The sequence below is a fragment of the Lactuca sativa genome, chromosome 3 (assembly GCF_002870075.4).
Source record: "Lactuca sativa cultivar Salinas chromosome 3, Lsat_Salinas_v11, whole genome shotgun sequence".
In the NCBI taxonomy this organism is placed as follows: domain Eukaryota; kingdom Viridiplantae; phylum Streptophyta; class Magnoliopsida; order Asterales; family Asteraceae; genus Lactuca; species Lactuca sativa.
In genome coordinates this window covers 147,264,382-147,279,817 of record NC_056625.2, presented here as the reverse complement: position 1 = coordinate 147,279,817, position 15,436 = coordinate 147,264,382, and the positions used below count along the sequence as shown (strand labels likewise).

Genomic DNA, 15,436 nt, shown 5'->3' with positions numbered 1-15,436 from the left:
GCCTTTCCCACTGCATCAGACCGAAGTCCGGAACTAACTAGGGCCTTGCCCTCTGCAATGGACCGAAGTCCGAAAACTGCATCGGACCGAAGTCCAGAACTGACTAGGACCTTGTCCCCTGCATCGGACCGAAGTCCAGAACTAACTGCATCGGATCGAAATCCAAAACTGACTGGGACCTTGTCCCCTGCATCGGACCGAAGTCCGGAAACTGGCTGAGCATAGCATAGCATAAACATATCAACTAGCATAAACACATATACTGCACACTGCATCGGACCGAAGTCCGAAACACATAACACAAAGACATGCTTGAATCACAAAGACATCAAGCATGTTGAACTTCTGCATCGGACCAAAGTCCGGTACTAACTGCTAACTAGATGGGCCGACATTGTGGCCGTAAACCCGTTCCTACTGGAAGGAAAACTCACCTCGTAGTGCTGACTGATGTGATGCTAACTCTAAAAGTGGCTGACCGACGCTCCGGAACTGTCCGGCTACAATTTCCAAAAACACTAGATCAGTTATTGGTAAATGATCTTGGGGTCAAATGACTATATTACCCCTAGTCAAAGTCAACTTCCAGTTGACCGGACTCGCCGAGTCAGGGCGCAGACTCGCCGAGTCCCTCCTTTACTAACTCTGACATTAACTCACCGAGCCCCTTTCCCACTCACTAATTCACTCTGAACTCACAACTCGAAGGGAAAATAGGGACTCGCTACTCGACTCGTCGAGTCCGAAGAACAACTCGCCATGTCCTATCACAGATTCCATGCAATCGAATTCTAATCCATTCCAGGGCCTTTAACTCGTAGATCTGAGCCCTTGGGACCATCTGAACACGTAAAGTTGTTGTCTTTACATGTAACTATGAAGGAATGAATCCATTTCACTCAAACACTACTTTTCTTGGAAAAACTTATCCGACTCGCCGAGTTGTAGAACAACTCGTCGAGTCTAAGGCAATCTTCATCGGACTCGCCGAGTTGCTCATCCAACTCGTCGAGTCCAAGGCTATCTTCATATGACTCGCCGAGTCAAGCTTGTGACTCGCCGAGTCCATTCAGTCCCTTTTCCATACAGGCCTGATTTGAGCCATGCAGCGGCTCTAATTCACAGATCCATGCTTCTAGGGCATGCTTATCACATAAAGTTGCAAACTTTACGTGCATGCATGGCTTTAAAGGCTTCAAATGCCAACCCTATGCTCTTAATGGGGTTCCAAGCTCAAGAGGGACTTCAATCACGACCATAACTGAAACTTTACACTTCTAGAATGCAATGAGAGTTCAGATCTGAAGTTTTCATCCAATGAGAGTCCATATCTCAAGTTTTGAATCATAAAAGGCTCCAAAGAAGGCATAACAAACATAAAGGAGGTTATAATAGAGGAATGCAAAAGGTCATTACTTCATTACCTGAATGAAGAACAGATGTAAGCTAACTCCTGGATCTTCCTTCCCTTCTATGGACCTTCTTTCCTTCCCAAAGCTTCCAAGCTATCACAAGCACACTAAAATTCAACAATGGAGCTAGGGTTTACAGGGGAAATGTTCTGAGAGCGATAGAGTCGAGGTTGGGGGTGCATAATTGTGTTTAAATAGGGTGCAAACCCTTAAAATTAGGGCTTCATCCAGACAGGCGGACTCGCCGAGTCCAGCGTATGGACTCGTCGAGTAGCTAGCTCAAAAAGCGTGATCGGCCTGCCTCTACTCGATGAGTCGGGCTATAGACTCGTCGAGTACCCCTTCAGTAATGAAAATACTTTATTTGAATTACATACCAGGAATGGGGCGTTACACTATCACATACATATTTCAGGGCATGCAGGAAACTTGAACTAATTCACGGGGACCTCTGTGGTCTAATCTCATCACCTACACCTGCAGGAAACAAGTATTTATTTCTGCTTGTTGATGAATTTAGTCGGGTGATGTGGGTCTACCTGGTGCAATCAAAGGATCAAGTGTTTGGTGTGTTCAGAAAATTTCGGGCAATGGTAGAAGTTGAAACTGGTGAAAGGATGAAAGTGTTCCGGACAGATCGTGGGGGGAATTCCTTTCAAAAGAATTCACCTCTTATTGCGAAGAAACGGGTCTACAAAGACACTACACTGCTCCGTTTTCTCCCCAACAAAACGGAGTCGTGGAGAGATGGAATCGGACTGTTGTTGAGATGACAAGTAGCTCATTAAAAGTTATGCAGGTACCTGATGTTTTGTGGGGTGAAGCTGTACATAATGCAGTCTATATTTTAAATAGGGTAACCACGGAGGCCCTCGAAGAAGCAACACCTTATCAGATGTGGACCGGGAGAAAACCAAATATAGTGCATCTAAGAGTTTTTGGATGCATAGCACATGCAAAGGTAAAAACAGGTCATCGTTGCAAACTTGATGATAGAAGCAAACCACTAGTCCATTTGGGAACAAAAATAGGGACGAAGGCTTATCGTTTGTTTGATCCAGTCACATGATCAATCCGTATAAGTAGAGAAGTTTACTTTGAAGAAGATAAGATGTGGTCGTGGGATACAACAGAAACGTTTAAACATACTCCAGGTGTCACATTCACAGTTGAGGGTCTAACACCACAGGTAGAAGACCAAATTGATCAGGTTGAAGATGAAGTTGCCAACATACATCTGCTAACACTTGATCAAGGTGATGGTATGAACTTTCAAGGGAATGAAGATGTAACTGAAGACACCTCACAAGGAAACACCATGCATCCGAGCCCACAGGAAGCCCCACCTTCTCCCATAACCCCTATGAGCTCAACCGGTTCAACAAGCACTGTTTCTAGTTCAACTGGTGGAGGAGCTCCCAAAAGGTACCGACTCTTAACCAACTTATATGATGAGTGTGAACAAATTTTACTCTTGAATGAAGACGTAGAACCAGTCACATATGGCATGGCTAGCAAAGAGAATCATTGGATTGATGCTATGAAGAGTGAAATAGAAGTTATAGTAAAGAACAAGACTTGGAACCTTGTAGACCTTCCACCTAGTAGAAAACCAATAGGGCTCAAATGGGTCTACAAGGTGAAAAAGGATCCAAGAGGACATGTATTGAAGTATAAGGCACGCTTGGTCGCGAAGGGGTATGTGCAAAAGGCAGGTGTTGATTTTGACGACGTGTTTTCCCCTGTAGCTCAAATAGAAACGGTTCAGATCTTACTTGGACTCGCTGCAAATAACGGTTGGAAAGTACACCACCTGGATGTGAAATCAGCATTCCTAAATGGGGAACTAGAAGAAGAGGTGTATGTGATTCAGCCAGAGGGATTTGTGGAAAAAGGTCACTAAAATAAGGTGTACATGTTGTCCAAAGCCTTATATGGCTTGCGCCAAGCACCTAGGGCTTGGAATTCAAAGCTTGATGGTTGTCTGAAACAACTTGGGTTCAAAAGGTGCCCATATGAGTATGTTGTATACATAAGAAAAAAGAATGGGAAGTTATTGATTGTTGGTGTATACGTTGACGACCTCATTGTAACAGGTGATTCTGATCTAGAAGTGGAACACTTTAAGGAGCAGATGAGCAAGAAATTTGAAATGAATGACCTAGGGATGCTCTCTTATTACCTTGGTTTTGAGGTAAACCAACATGATGGTGCAGTCACATTGAAGCAAGTTGTATATGCAAAGAATATAATTGTGAAGACAGGCATGACGGATTGCAATCCTTGCAAATACCCTATGGAGCCTAAGTTGGAACTAACAAAAGATAAAGAGGGAGAAGAAGTAAATATCACAGATTACATAAGTGTGGTTGGTGCACTGAGATACTTAACTCATACTCGACCTGACATAAGCTATGTTGTTGGTTTAGTAAGCAGAATCATGGAGAGACCCACAGTTCAACACATGAAGGTTGTCAAACATATCTTGAGTTATGTGAAAGGGACCATGGACCACGGTCTAGTTTACACCAGAGGCAGCAAAGAAACCATCATCACCGGGTACACATATAGTGATCATGCAAGAGATGTAAATGATGGAAGAAGCACAGGTGGAATGGCTTACTACCTAAATGAGAACCTGGTTACCTAGGGATCTCATAAACAACGATGTGTTGCTTTATCTTCGTGTGAGGCGGAATTTATGGCAGCTACTATAGCCACATGTCAAGGAATCTGGATCAAACGCTTACTAAGTGAAATTACTAGTTCTAACATCAAGGCACCTGTCTTATACATTGATAACAAGTCGGCCCTGCATCTAGCAAAGAATCATGTCTTCCATGGGAGAAGCAAACATATACACATGAGGTATCACTTCATACGCGAGTGTGTGGAAAGAGGAGACATAGAGATCTAGTACGTATGCAGCAAATAGCAGAAGGCATATATCCTCAATAATCAATGGGAAAAGCACAGTTCCTAGAATTGAGAGACTTGTTGGGTGTAAAACAGGTAATGAGTTCGGCAGTTGGAAGGATGAACTTGACTTTAACACTTTGGATTAAAGGAGAGTATGTTGGATTTAATCCAACGTGTTCAAATGAAAGAAATTCACTACAGGGGTATTTTTCATCCATTTGTCACGATCGAGATTCTAGACTCTTCCGTAGTACTCAAGAAAATGGGAGAACTCACAAGTATAGCACATTAGACCCTGGAACGTCCTAGATTTCTCTAGGACATCAAAGAATAATTTAGAACATTTCATGAAGACTTGTAAATATATGTAACTTGGTAGAATATTCTACATTAGTCAAGAATATGGGACTAATGTAGTAATATCTAGAAACTTCCCAAGAGGAGGAAGGACAAGTATAAATAGGGAGGAGCTCATTTGATCCAAACCATTGGAAGTTCTCTTGTATTCTCTCGAGCTCTCTAATAGAAGTTCTCTTTCGTTTGTAGAAACTTCAAAACCTTTATTCTCTTACTTACTTAGTCGTTTAGACATCCAAAAGAAGTGTTGTAGCCTGACTTAGTCGAAGTTACACTAAGTGGCACACGGTGATTGTGTTGTCCCGTGACACGTGGTATCAGAGCCAGACTTCGTACAAGCAAGAGATCATGACTACGGAAGCAGGAAGTAGCGAAGTAGCAAACCTACCCCCTGTCGTCGAAGAGAGAGGAAGAAAGTCCAAGAAGAGGGACCAATCAATAGATGCCTTGGCAAGCTTAGAAAACAAGCTTACAAGGACGGAGATCAACGTCGGGGAGATCCTTGAATGGAACGATACCGTCGATAAGTTCGTTGCGGAGATAAGTGACACGAGCGATGGATTGAAGGAGACCACCGGTGTCATCAAGGAAGAAGTCCTTGGATTTGTCAACACCTTGCGAAATGAGTTTCGTGAGAAGATAAACGCTTTGGAAGATGAGGTGAAGCTATGCAAAGCAGCGATAGCCGGAGGATCTGTCACGAAGATGACGCCACACACAGAAGCACCTAAGCCCTCGAAATATGGAGGTAAGCGTGATCCTAAACTACTTGAAGAATTTTTCTGGTCGCTAGAATGTTATTTCAATGCTATCGGAGTAAAGGATGACAAGTACAAAATAGACACCGCCGTTCTGTACTTGAGTGAAAATGTGGCACTATGGTGGAGGCGGAAGCATGGCGACATTGAAAAAGGCTTATATGTCATAAACACTTGGGACGAGTTTAAGAGACAACTCAAGAAACAATTCTGCCCCCATAATGCTGAGGACGTTGCCATGAAGAAACTCCGAGGATTGAAACATGTCGGGTCTATCAAAGATTACGTAGTAGAGTTCACCGCCTTGATGTTGGAGTTACCCGACTTACAGGAGAAGGACAAGTTATTTTACTTCCAAGATGGACTACAATCATGGGCTTACAACGAGCTCAAGAGGAGGAACGTCCAAGATGTTGACGAAGCTATAGCAGTAGCGGAAGACCTTATGGACTTCCGAAGAGATACCCCGATTAGGAAACCTAGTGGGGGAGAGAGACTGACAACTAGGCTGCAACAGAAGGATGATAAACCTGCTGCAAGACCATCAACTTTCAAGGGGAAGGCGAGTGAAGGGTGACCTCGAAGGGAAGTCAAGTGCTACTTATGTGACGGCCCCCATCTAATCAAAGATTGTCCCAAGAAGAAAAGCTTCAATGCGATGGTCTTCGAAGAAGAAAAGGAAGGGAGAGATGAGGCACAACTAGGCTCAATGCAACGCCTCAATTCGGTGGCAAAAGAAGAGACCCACTCGAAGAAGGAAAGAGGACTCATGTTTGTGGAAGTTAGTATAAACGAGAAAGTCACTAAAGCCTTAGTAGACACAGGTGCGTCCCATAATTTCCTTTCTAAAAATGAAGCTGAAAAGATGAACATTCAATACACCAAAGAAATAGGCTGGTTGAAAGTTATCAACTCTCATTCCGAGCCTATTCTTGGAGTCGCTTATGGGGTAGTTATCGAGATCGGAGGATGGAAGGGTCCTATCGATCTAACCGTAGTACCCATGGATGATTATTGCACGGTCTTGGGGATGGAGTTCTTCGACCAGGTACGCCCTTTCTCGTTCGAAGATCAAACCATGCGTATCACCAAGGATTCAACGATACACATCGTACCCTTGGAATGAAGCAAAACAGAGTCCCGGATCTTGTCGGCCATGCAACTCAACAAAGGACTAAAGAAGGGAGAAATGACATACTTAGCAGCGTTAAAAGAAGAAACCACCCCTCTCAATGAAGAGATGCCAGAGATAGTGAAAAAAGTACTAGAAGAATTCAAGGACGTGATGCCGCCAGAGTTACCAAGGAAGTTACCACCGAGAAGGGAAGTGGATCACGAGATAGAACTCGAGCCCGGAGCTAAGCCACCAGCGATGTGTCCTTATAGAATGGCTCCACCGGAGTTAGAAGAGCTATGAAGACAATTGAAAGAGCTACTAGATTCCGGATTTATCCGCCCCTCAAAAGCCCCATTCGGTGCCCCAGTCTTGTTCCAGAAGAAACATGACGGAAGTCTAAGAATGTGCATAGACTACCGGGCTCTGAACAAAGTAACGATAAAGAACAAGTACCCAATCCCACTGGTAGTTGATCTATTTGACCGACTTGGGAGTGCTCGATGGTTCACAAAGCTGGACTTAAGGTCGGGTTCCTGGCAAGTATGCATAGCAGCAGGGGATGAACCAAAGACGACGTGTGTGACAAGGTATGGCTCCTACGAATTCTTAGTCATGCCTTTTGGATTGACGAATTCCCCTGCCACATTCTGCACTTTAATGAATAAGATATTCCACTCATTCTTGGACAAATTCGTAGTGGTGTACTTAGACGACATAGTAGTTTACTCTAAGTCGTTAGGGGAGCACGTTGAACACTTGCGGTTAGTCTTCCAAGTACTCAGGGAAAACCAATTATACATAAAGATAGAAAAGTGCTCCTTTGCCCAACCAGAAGTAACGTTCCTAGGGCATAGGATCGTTGATGGGAAGATCCATATGGATACCAACAAGATACGATCGATCCAAGAATGGGAGCCACCAAAGAACGTTTCTGAACTACGATCGTTCCTAGGCCTTATAAACTACTATCGAAGATTTATATCCGGATACTCAGCTAAAGCCACTCCCCTCAATGACCTTCTAAAAAGAAAGTTTCGTGGGAATGGACTGAGAAGTGTCAAATGATGTTTGATCTTCTAAAGAAAGCTGTCACGGAGGAACCGGTCTTAAAGCTACCAGACTACACGAAACCATTCCAGGTGCAAACGGATGCGTCAGACTTCGCGATTGGAGGAGTGTTATTACAAGATGACCATCCAGTGGCCTACGAAAGCCGGAAACTAAATGATACAGAACGGAGATACCCGGTACACGACAAAGAAATGACAGCAATCGTACATTGCCTTCGAGTATGGAGACGCTATTTGCTTGGGAGCTGGTTCGTTATCCAAACCGACAATGTGGCGACTAGTTACTTCCAAAATCAGAAGAAGATAAGTCCTAAGCAAGCTCGTTGGCAAGATTTCTTCGCAGAATTCGATTATGTCATGGAATATAAGCCGGGAAAAACCAATGTAATTGCGGATGCCCTGAGTCGAAAGGCCGAACTAGCAACCCTCTCTCGAGTAATGTGTGATTTTGCTGACCGGATCAAGTAAGGGCTAAATCACGATCCGTTAACGAAGAACTTAATGGAAATGGCAAGAGAAGGCAAGACCAGAAAATTTTGGGTCGAAGGCGAATTATTATTCACGGTCGGCAATCGAATGTATGTCCCAAGATGGAACAACTTGAGAAGAGAAATCCTAAAGGAATGTCATGATTCCAAATGGGCTGGACATCCAGGTACTCATCGTACAAAAGCAATTATAGAACGATCCTATTATTGGCCGAATATGCGAAGTGATATAGACGCCTATGTGAGGACTTGCCTTATTTGTCAACAAGATAAGGTCGAATAGGCCAAACCGGCAGGATTATTGGAACGACTACCGATCCCCGAAAGACCATGGGAAAGCATATCGATGGATTTTATTTCAGCATTACCGACGTCTAAAGGGTGTGGATCAATAATGGTGATTGTAGATCGATTCTCCAAATATGGAACGTTTATTCCAGCCCCTCGGGATTGCACAGCTGAAGAAGTAGGGCGACTATTCTTCAAGCATGTCGTGAAGCATTGGGGACTTCCTCGAAGCATTATAAGTGATAGAGATCCTCGCTTTACAGGGAAGTTTTGGAGGGAGCTATTTAAGCTAATGGGATCAGAACTCCACTTCTCGACTAGTTTCCACCCTCAAACCGATGGCCAAACTGAAAGGGTGAATCACTTGCTCGAGATTTATTTGAGGCACTTTGTCAGTGCAAACCAACGGGATTGGGCCAAGCTAATCGATGTGGCCCAATTTTCATATAACTTACAACATAGTGAGGCTACGGGGAAGAGTCCTTTCGAGATTGTAACAGGCCAACAACCATTGACGCCCAAAGACCTAACAAACGGTTACAAAGGATCAAGCCCACCTGCGTACAAGTTTGTCAAAGGATGGGACGAGGAACTAGACATAGCAAAGTCTTACTTACACCAGGCAGCCATGCGAATGAAGAAATGGGCGGATGAGAAGAGGCAGCCAAGAGAGTTCATAGTAGGGGACGAGGTGATGGTAAAACTCCCACAAAGGATGTTCAAATCCACCCGAAAGGTACACAAAGGCTTAACACGAAGATACGAGGGGCCATACAAAGTTCTCGAAAAGGTTGGGACCCGATCATACAAGCTTGAATTACCATCCTACTTAAAGATCCATCCAGTATTCCATGTAAGTCTTCTCAAAACTTACAACCGCGATGAAGAAGATCCATTGAGGAGCAAATCACATCGAGCCCCAGTAGCAAACGTGGTCTCATATGACAAGGAGGTGGATGAAATCCTAGCAGATAGAATAGTACGTAAACGAGGCTTACCTAATTGGACAGAATATTATGTTCGATGGAAGGGACTACCCGATAGTGAGTCTAGTTGGGAACGAGAACAAGATCTGTGGCAGTTCCGAAGCAAGATCAAGGAGTATATATCTAAGACTTGACGAGGCCGTCAAGAACTTAAGTGGGGGAGGGTATCACGATCGAGATTCTAGACTCTTCCGGAGTACTCAAGAAAATGGGAGAACTCACAAGTATAGCACATTAGACCCTGGAACGTCCTAGATATCTCTAGGACATCAAAGAATGATTTAGAACATTTCATGAAGACTTGTAAATATATGTAACTTGGTAGAATATTCTAGATTAGTCAAGAATATGGGACTAATGTAGTAATATCTAGAAACTTCCCAAGAGGAGGAAGGACAAGTATAAATAGGGAGGAGCTCATTTGATCCAAACCATTGGAAGTTCTCTTGTATTCTCTCAAGCTCTCTAATAGAAGTTCTCTTTCGTTTGTAGAAACTTCAAAACCTTTATTCTCTTACTTACTTAGTAGTTTAGACATCCAAAAGAAGTGTTGTAGCCTGACTTAGTCGAAGTTACACTAAGTGGAACATGGTGATTGTGTTGTCCCGTGACACATTGCTTTAATTTAAATAAGTAAAAGGCCATGTTGGCCATAAAGTCCTTTTCTTTAGTAGACATAGCTAATGGGTAGTTCAGTTGCTAGTTTCTAGGGATTTAATTTGTTAAGTAGGAAGTTTTCCTTCTTTCGTTAATGTATGCACTGGAATAAAAATCAGAAAGTTTGGCCCCAAAAGCTTCCCCTTTCTTTCCTCTTTGTTCTCTGTTTTCTGTCTTGCATCAGGTTAATAGGGTTGATCCCAACATGTCATTCCATAGTATGAGGTATTAATAATGAATTGAAATATTCATTAGAATTGGTGTTAATTGTTATCTAATGTTCCTTCCGTCCCATATTAATAGTCTATGTTTTCTTTTTGGTTTGTCCCAAAATAATTCTAAAAATAAATATCTATTTTACCAAAATACCCTTCATTATTAGTTAACCTATCATAAAATTAAATTCAATAAAAAGATGGAATTAAATGCAATAAAATGGTGTAATTGTCATTTCTTTTAATAAAGTTAGAGGTAATTAATGTTTTCTTAATCTATGTGTTTTTTTGTCAATGGACAATAATTTTGAGATAGAGGAGTATTAGTTTTATCTAAAATAAATGTGTCAATTCTTTTATTAAAAATTTCTAGAAATGATGTCAAGTTTATTGGAATCGAATGTCGTTCGTAAATGAAGTTAAATATGTTTAATTGTTTATCTGCTTATTTATTTTTAAATATTTTAAGTGTATAGTAATTATTTGTAAACATATATAATGGAAAATTTATTTTCTATTTATTTTAGTAAGTACTAGGTGTGAGACCCGTGTACTACATGAGTTTATTAAAAATAAAAAGTTTAATATCAATATGTAAACATTAAACAATAAAGTAATTGAAAAAATAAAGTAAATCAATGAGTTTGTAACATTTATTTGAATTTATTCTCAAATTAAATAAAATGATAACATTACATGAATAGAATGAGAACTTCACATATATATAACCGTAAATTCTTGAAATTTAATGTAACAATGAAAAACCTTAAAAAATGACAAGTAGAAAATAAGAAAATGAAAAACCGAAAAAAGCCATGTGGCAAAATGAAGAAGAAGACATGTGACAAAAAAAATATTCATTTATTAGAGAGGATATAATGAGAGTATTTTTGTCCTATCATATGATGTCATATGAACAGAAGAAAGAAGTCGATTAGAAAATAAAATTCCTCAAACCTAAATACACAAAGGAATGACAACAAACACATTTGAACCAAAAGACACCAAAACAACTTTAGAAAGAGAACTCTAGTTGATTCATAAAATCCAAAATCTATCGAAAAACTCACAAGTCTCGAGTCTTTAATTCTTTTTTTGGATCAAATCCATACCTCTGAAGCTTCACACCATTTTCACAAGCTTACACGTTCACAACACAAAGTAAAGATGGTGATATATGGAACTGGTAGCATCGAAACAAATAAAGGATCTCGATGGCAACTTGGCCTTGCAATTTTAATGGAGAGAAACCTTGATTAGATAGGATATATGGAAGTTTTGATCCCGTTATTTCTTTGATAGAATCAAAGGTCATGGAGGAGCTCGATTTTTGTGTCCTTTTGTTTAACAAATAGGGTGGGAGACAAGTGGTGGATGCTTTTTTTCATGCTACATTATGGAGTTTGGTTATACAACAATTTAATAAAGAATAATTGGATAGAAGATATGTTGAACCGAATAGTTTTGAGAGATAACACCGATATGGATACATTAGGAACTATATTTTGGATTATTTAAAGCATTTACTTGTGATACAACCACTCACCAAATAGTTTGAGATGCGTATTGTCTCTAATGATTTTTCTCAACCCTTTGGCGGTTTAAGTTGGCATTTTGGGAAAATGACTTATAAGCCCAACGAAGTTTTCAAACCGTTTAAAAAACCCAATTATGTTTTCTCTGTTCAAGAAAATCCAACGAACTTAACCATTTGTCTAAAAAGCCCAACTAACTTACACTTTCGTTCGCTTCTCATTTAAGGTCAACCGGCTAATGAAAGTCAACGAATGACATGGCTTATGACGTGTAATTAAATATCGGAAAAATGACTTGTAAAACCAATGAAGTTTCAAAACTGTTTAAAAAAACCCAATCAGGTTTTATTTGTTGAAAAAAACCCAACAAACTTATGCTTTTGTTCAATTCTCATTAGAGGCAACCAAATTCATTACGTATACAACTAGCTGGAAAATAACATGGCGTTATATTTAATGACATGAAATAAACAGACTAGAATTCCCATTTATATATCGATTTAGGGCTTGGAGCAAAGAGAAAAACGAACGACGTCTTTATTCGATCTCTTGTAATAGTTACTTCTTATTCTTCCTCTCAATCGTTGATGTCCAACTCAAGATCTACAAAGAAGATATTTGATGATGAAAACCATTGTGGATATCGACGCCCTTCTTTGATTTGGACATCTAGAATGGAGGATCATCTAATGAAAAAAGTTTAGGGCTTGTTCGAACAGATGGGTAAGGGTAATTGAAAGCTTTATCATGTCCATATTGTATCTATTTATTTTGGTTTCTTTAAACAAAATTATTAAAATGGACATGATAAAGCTTTCAATTACACTTACCCATATGTTCGAACAAGCCCTAAACATTATCTCTGGATGATCCTCCATTCTAGATGTCCAAATCCGAGAAGGGCGTCTACATCCACAAGAGTTTGCATCATCAAATATCTTCTTTGTAGATCTTGGGTTGGACATCAATGATTGAGAGGAAGAAGAAGTAGTAGCTATTATAGGAGATCGAACACAGACATCGTTCGTTTTTCTCTTCTCCAAGCCCTAAGTCGATATATATAAAGGGCAATTTTAATCTGTTTATTCCATGTCATTAAATATAATGTCATGTCATATGCCAACTAGTTGTATATCTAATGAATCTAGTTGCCTCTAATGAGAATTTAAAAAAAAACGTAAGTTCGTTGGGTTTTTTTCAACAAACAAAACATGATTGGGGTTTTGTGAACGGTTTTGAAACTTCGTTAGCCTTACAAGTCATTTTTCGATATTTAATTACACATCATAAGTCATGTCATTCGTTGACTTTCATTAGCCGGTTGACCCTAAATGAGAAGTGTAAGTTAGTTGGGTTTTTTTAGAGAAAATGTTAAGTTCGTTGGGTTTTCTTGAACAGACAAAACATAATTAGGGTTTTTTGAACGGTTTGGAAACTTCGTTGGGCTTATAACTCATTTTCCCTTCCTGAATGGTGATCATGATACAAACTTGGAATTAAAATTTTAAAACCTCTAATTATGATTGAAGATTGGATGTCGAGATGATCTCTAAACTTCTATAAGCTAGAATGTTATGTGCTCGTAATTGAACATTTATGTTATTGCAATAATTTGGGTTTTTTCGCAAACAATGTATTCGCATTTTTTGGTTGGGTTCTGATCATTAGTGGAATTAGCAGCCAATGGTGTGGAAAAATATTACATTTATTAGTCTTTATATTACTACAAATGACATATTTTACTTAAGAGTTGCTCTACTTTGATATATGTGTTAAAAATAATGAAAATACTACAAAAAATGTGCAGAAAAAAAAGTTCAAAGACTAATACAAAGTAAAAGCAATAGTATGAAGTTTAATGAAAAATACATGCGAGTTTATGAGATAAATAAATGAAGATAATTGGAATGGTTCATTGAGGAAATGCAAAAGGTGAAACACTAGAATATTGGATAAAAAGAAAATAATAATAATAAATTATAAAAATAAAATAAAACGATGGACAGCTTGACAACGTCTTAATGTTTTGACAATATGAGACTCCTCATAATTCGGATTCAGACGATTCAAGATGTTTCGAAAAAAAAAGAGACAAAATTATCTACAATCTTGGTTGTTTCCCTTCTTCATGTATTCTTATATAAAATAGTAGTAGATACATGTAAAATATGAAATTCGTATTTGTTGTGTAACTTAAAACTACTCTGTATTTTTGTTTTGTAATTTACACATTAAATTAATACTTCGTGTTAGTAATCATTTTTTTACTTTTTCTGATGAATAGAAACATCATCAAAACCATGCAATTTCTAAATTTCCATAAAATCCAAAATGTGGTTAAAATTACCACCTTCAGACACTTTTTCTTTGCTCCGGAAAATTGAGCATCATCAACCTATGATGGTCATTATTTAATGGAGATAGAAGACGGGAAAACAACTCCACACCACCAAGCAATAACACCCCCACACAGCCACCGCCACCCCGCAACAATAGAAGTTATGGCTGCCGAGCTCCATACCCACTTAACAAATCGTACAAATGCAAATCTACCATGAGGGACGCCAAAATAAAAATATAATCACATTCAAATGACTTACAATACTTGTTGGTCAATTCTCAAATCTTTTGGTCGTACTACAATATAATAATAATCTTTGTCCTTAAACGATTCCTCTCCAATTACAAGTCGAGCTTCGGATCAACGGTCATATCCAGACGAATACGAAATACACATGGACTTGCACGGTCATGCAAACAAAGTTATCAAGAATTTAAAATTTCACCTTTCGTATTTCTCATCCACTTACAATGTCCATGCTTTCAACAATCCTTCTAAACTTTCATGGACTTCAAGTCATCACATCTTACTTGACTTCTCATCTAAGTTTGACCCATTTTACATAAATATAAGTTTCATCATTCTCATTATGAAAAATTATTCTCTTATCACTTCCATTTGACATTATACATAGAACATTACAAGATTATATCACTTTCACTTGTCATTAAATATATAAAATTGCAAGAAAGGCTTGTGTATATTTCTTCCATCAAGGTATTACACTTGAACATGCTAGTACATTAGAGCGATATACTTACACAAATATACAAATTATTGAGTTTTTTTCTCTCCATTAAACTACACCTTTGGGAAATCGCTTAATGATAACACTTCCTCTTCATACTCACTACTGACAGGTATATTTTCATACGTCTGCAGTTTCTCACTAAAAATCTTTTCCTTCTTTATTTTTCGACACTGTCATTTTCATTTTATTTATGTTTACTTACTTCCTTCGCCCTCGGTTCATTCTTGTTATCACAAATACTAGGAGTGTTACTGTAACATTCTAAAATTCAAGACCAAAAATTTTATTTTTGGTATAACGATTCATAAAACAATTTATAAAAAAACATCATCAAGTTAATTCATTTCATTAAAACCATAGATCACGTATCTCAAAATCATATCATAAGATAGTAATAATGTTAGAGTACAAATCCCAAGAATCTCATATGCGGAAAATCATGTGTGTGATGCACTGCTACCGTACCGACTCCTTCCCTTCGAAAAAAGACCTAAAACAAAAATTGAAAATCGTAAGCACAAAGCTTAGTGAGTTCCATCATC

The 15,436-nt window shown here is 39.1% G+C and overlaps 1 protein-coding gene across 1 annotated transcript; it reads left to right on the top strand.

The window, feature by feature from the left end:
* Positions 1–3,327: 3,327 nt before the first annotated feature.
* Positions 3,328–4,062, top strand: LOC111884044 (uncharacterized mitochondrial protein AtMg00810-like). The gene has a single exon (XM_023880378.1). It carries the CDS (start codon positions 3,328–3,330, stop codon positions 4,060–4,062), a length of 735 nt encoding a protein of 244 aa, XP_023736146.1.
* Positions 4,063–15,436: the final 11,374 nt, after the last annotated feature.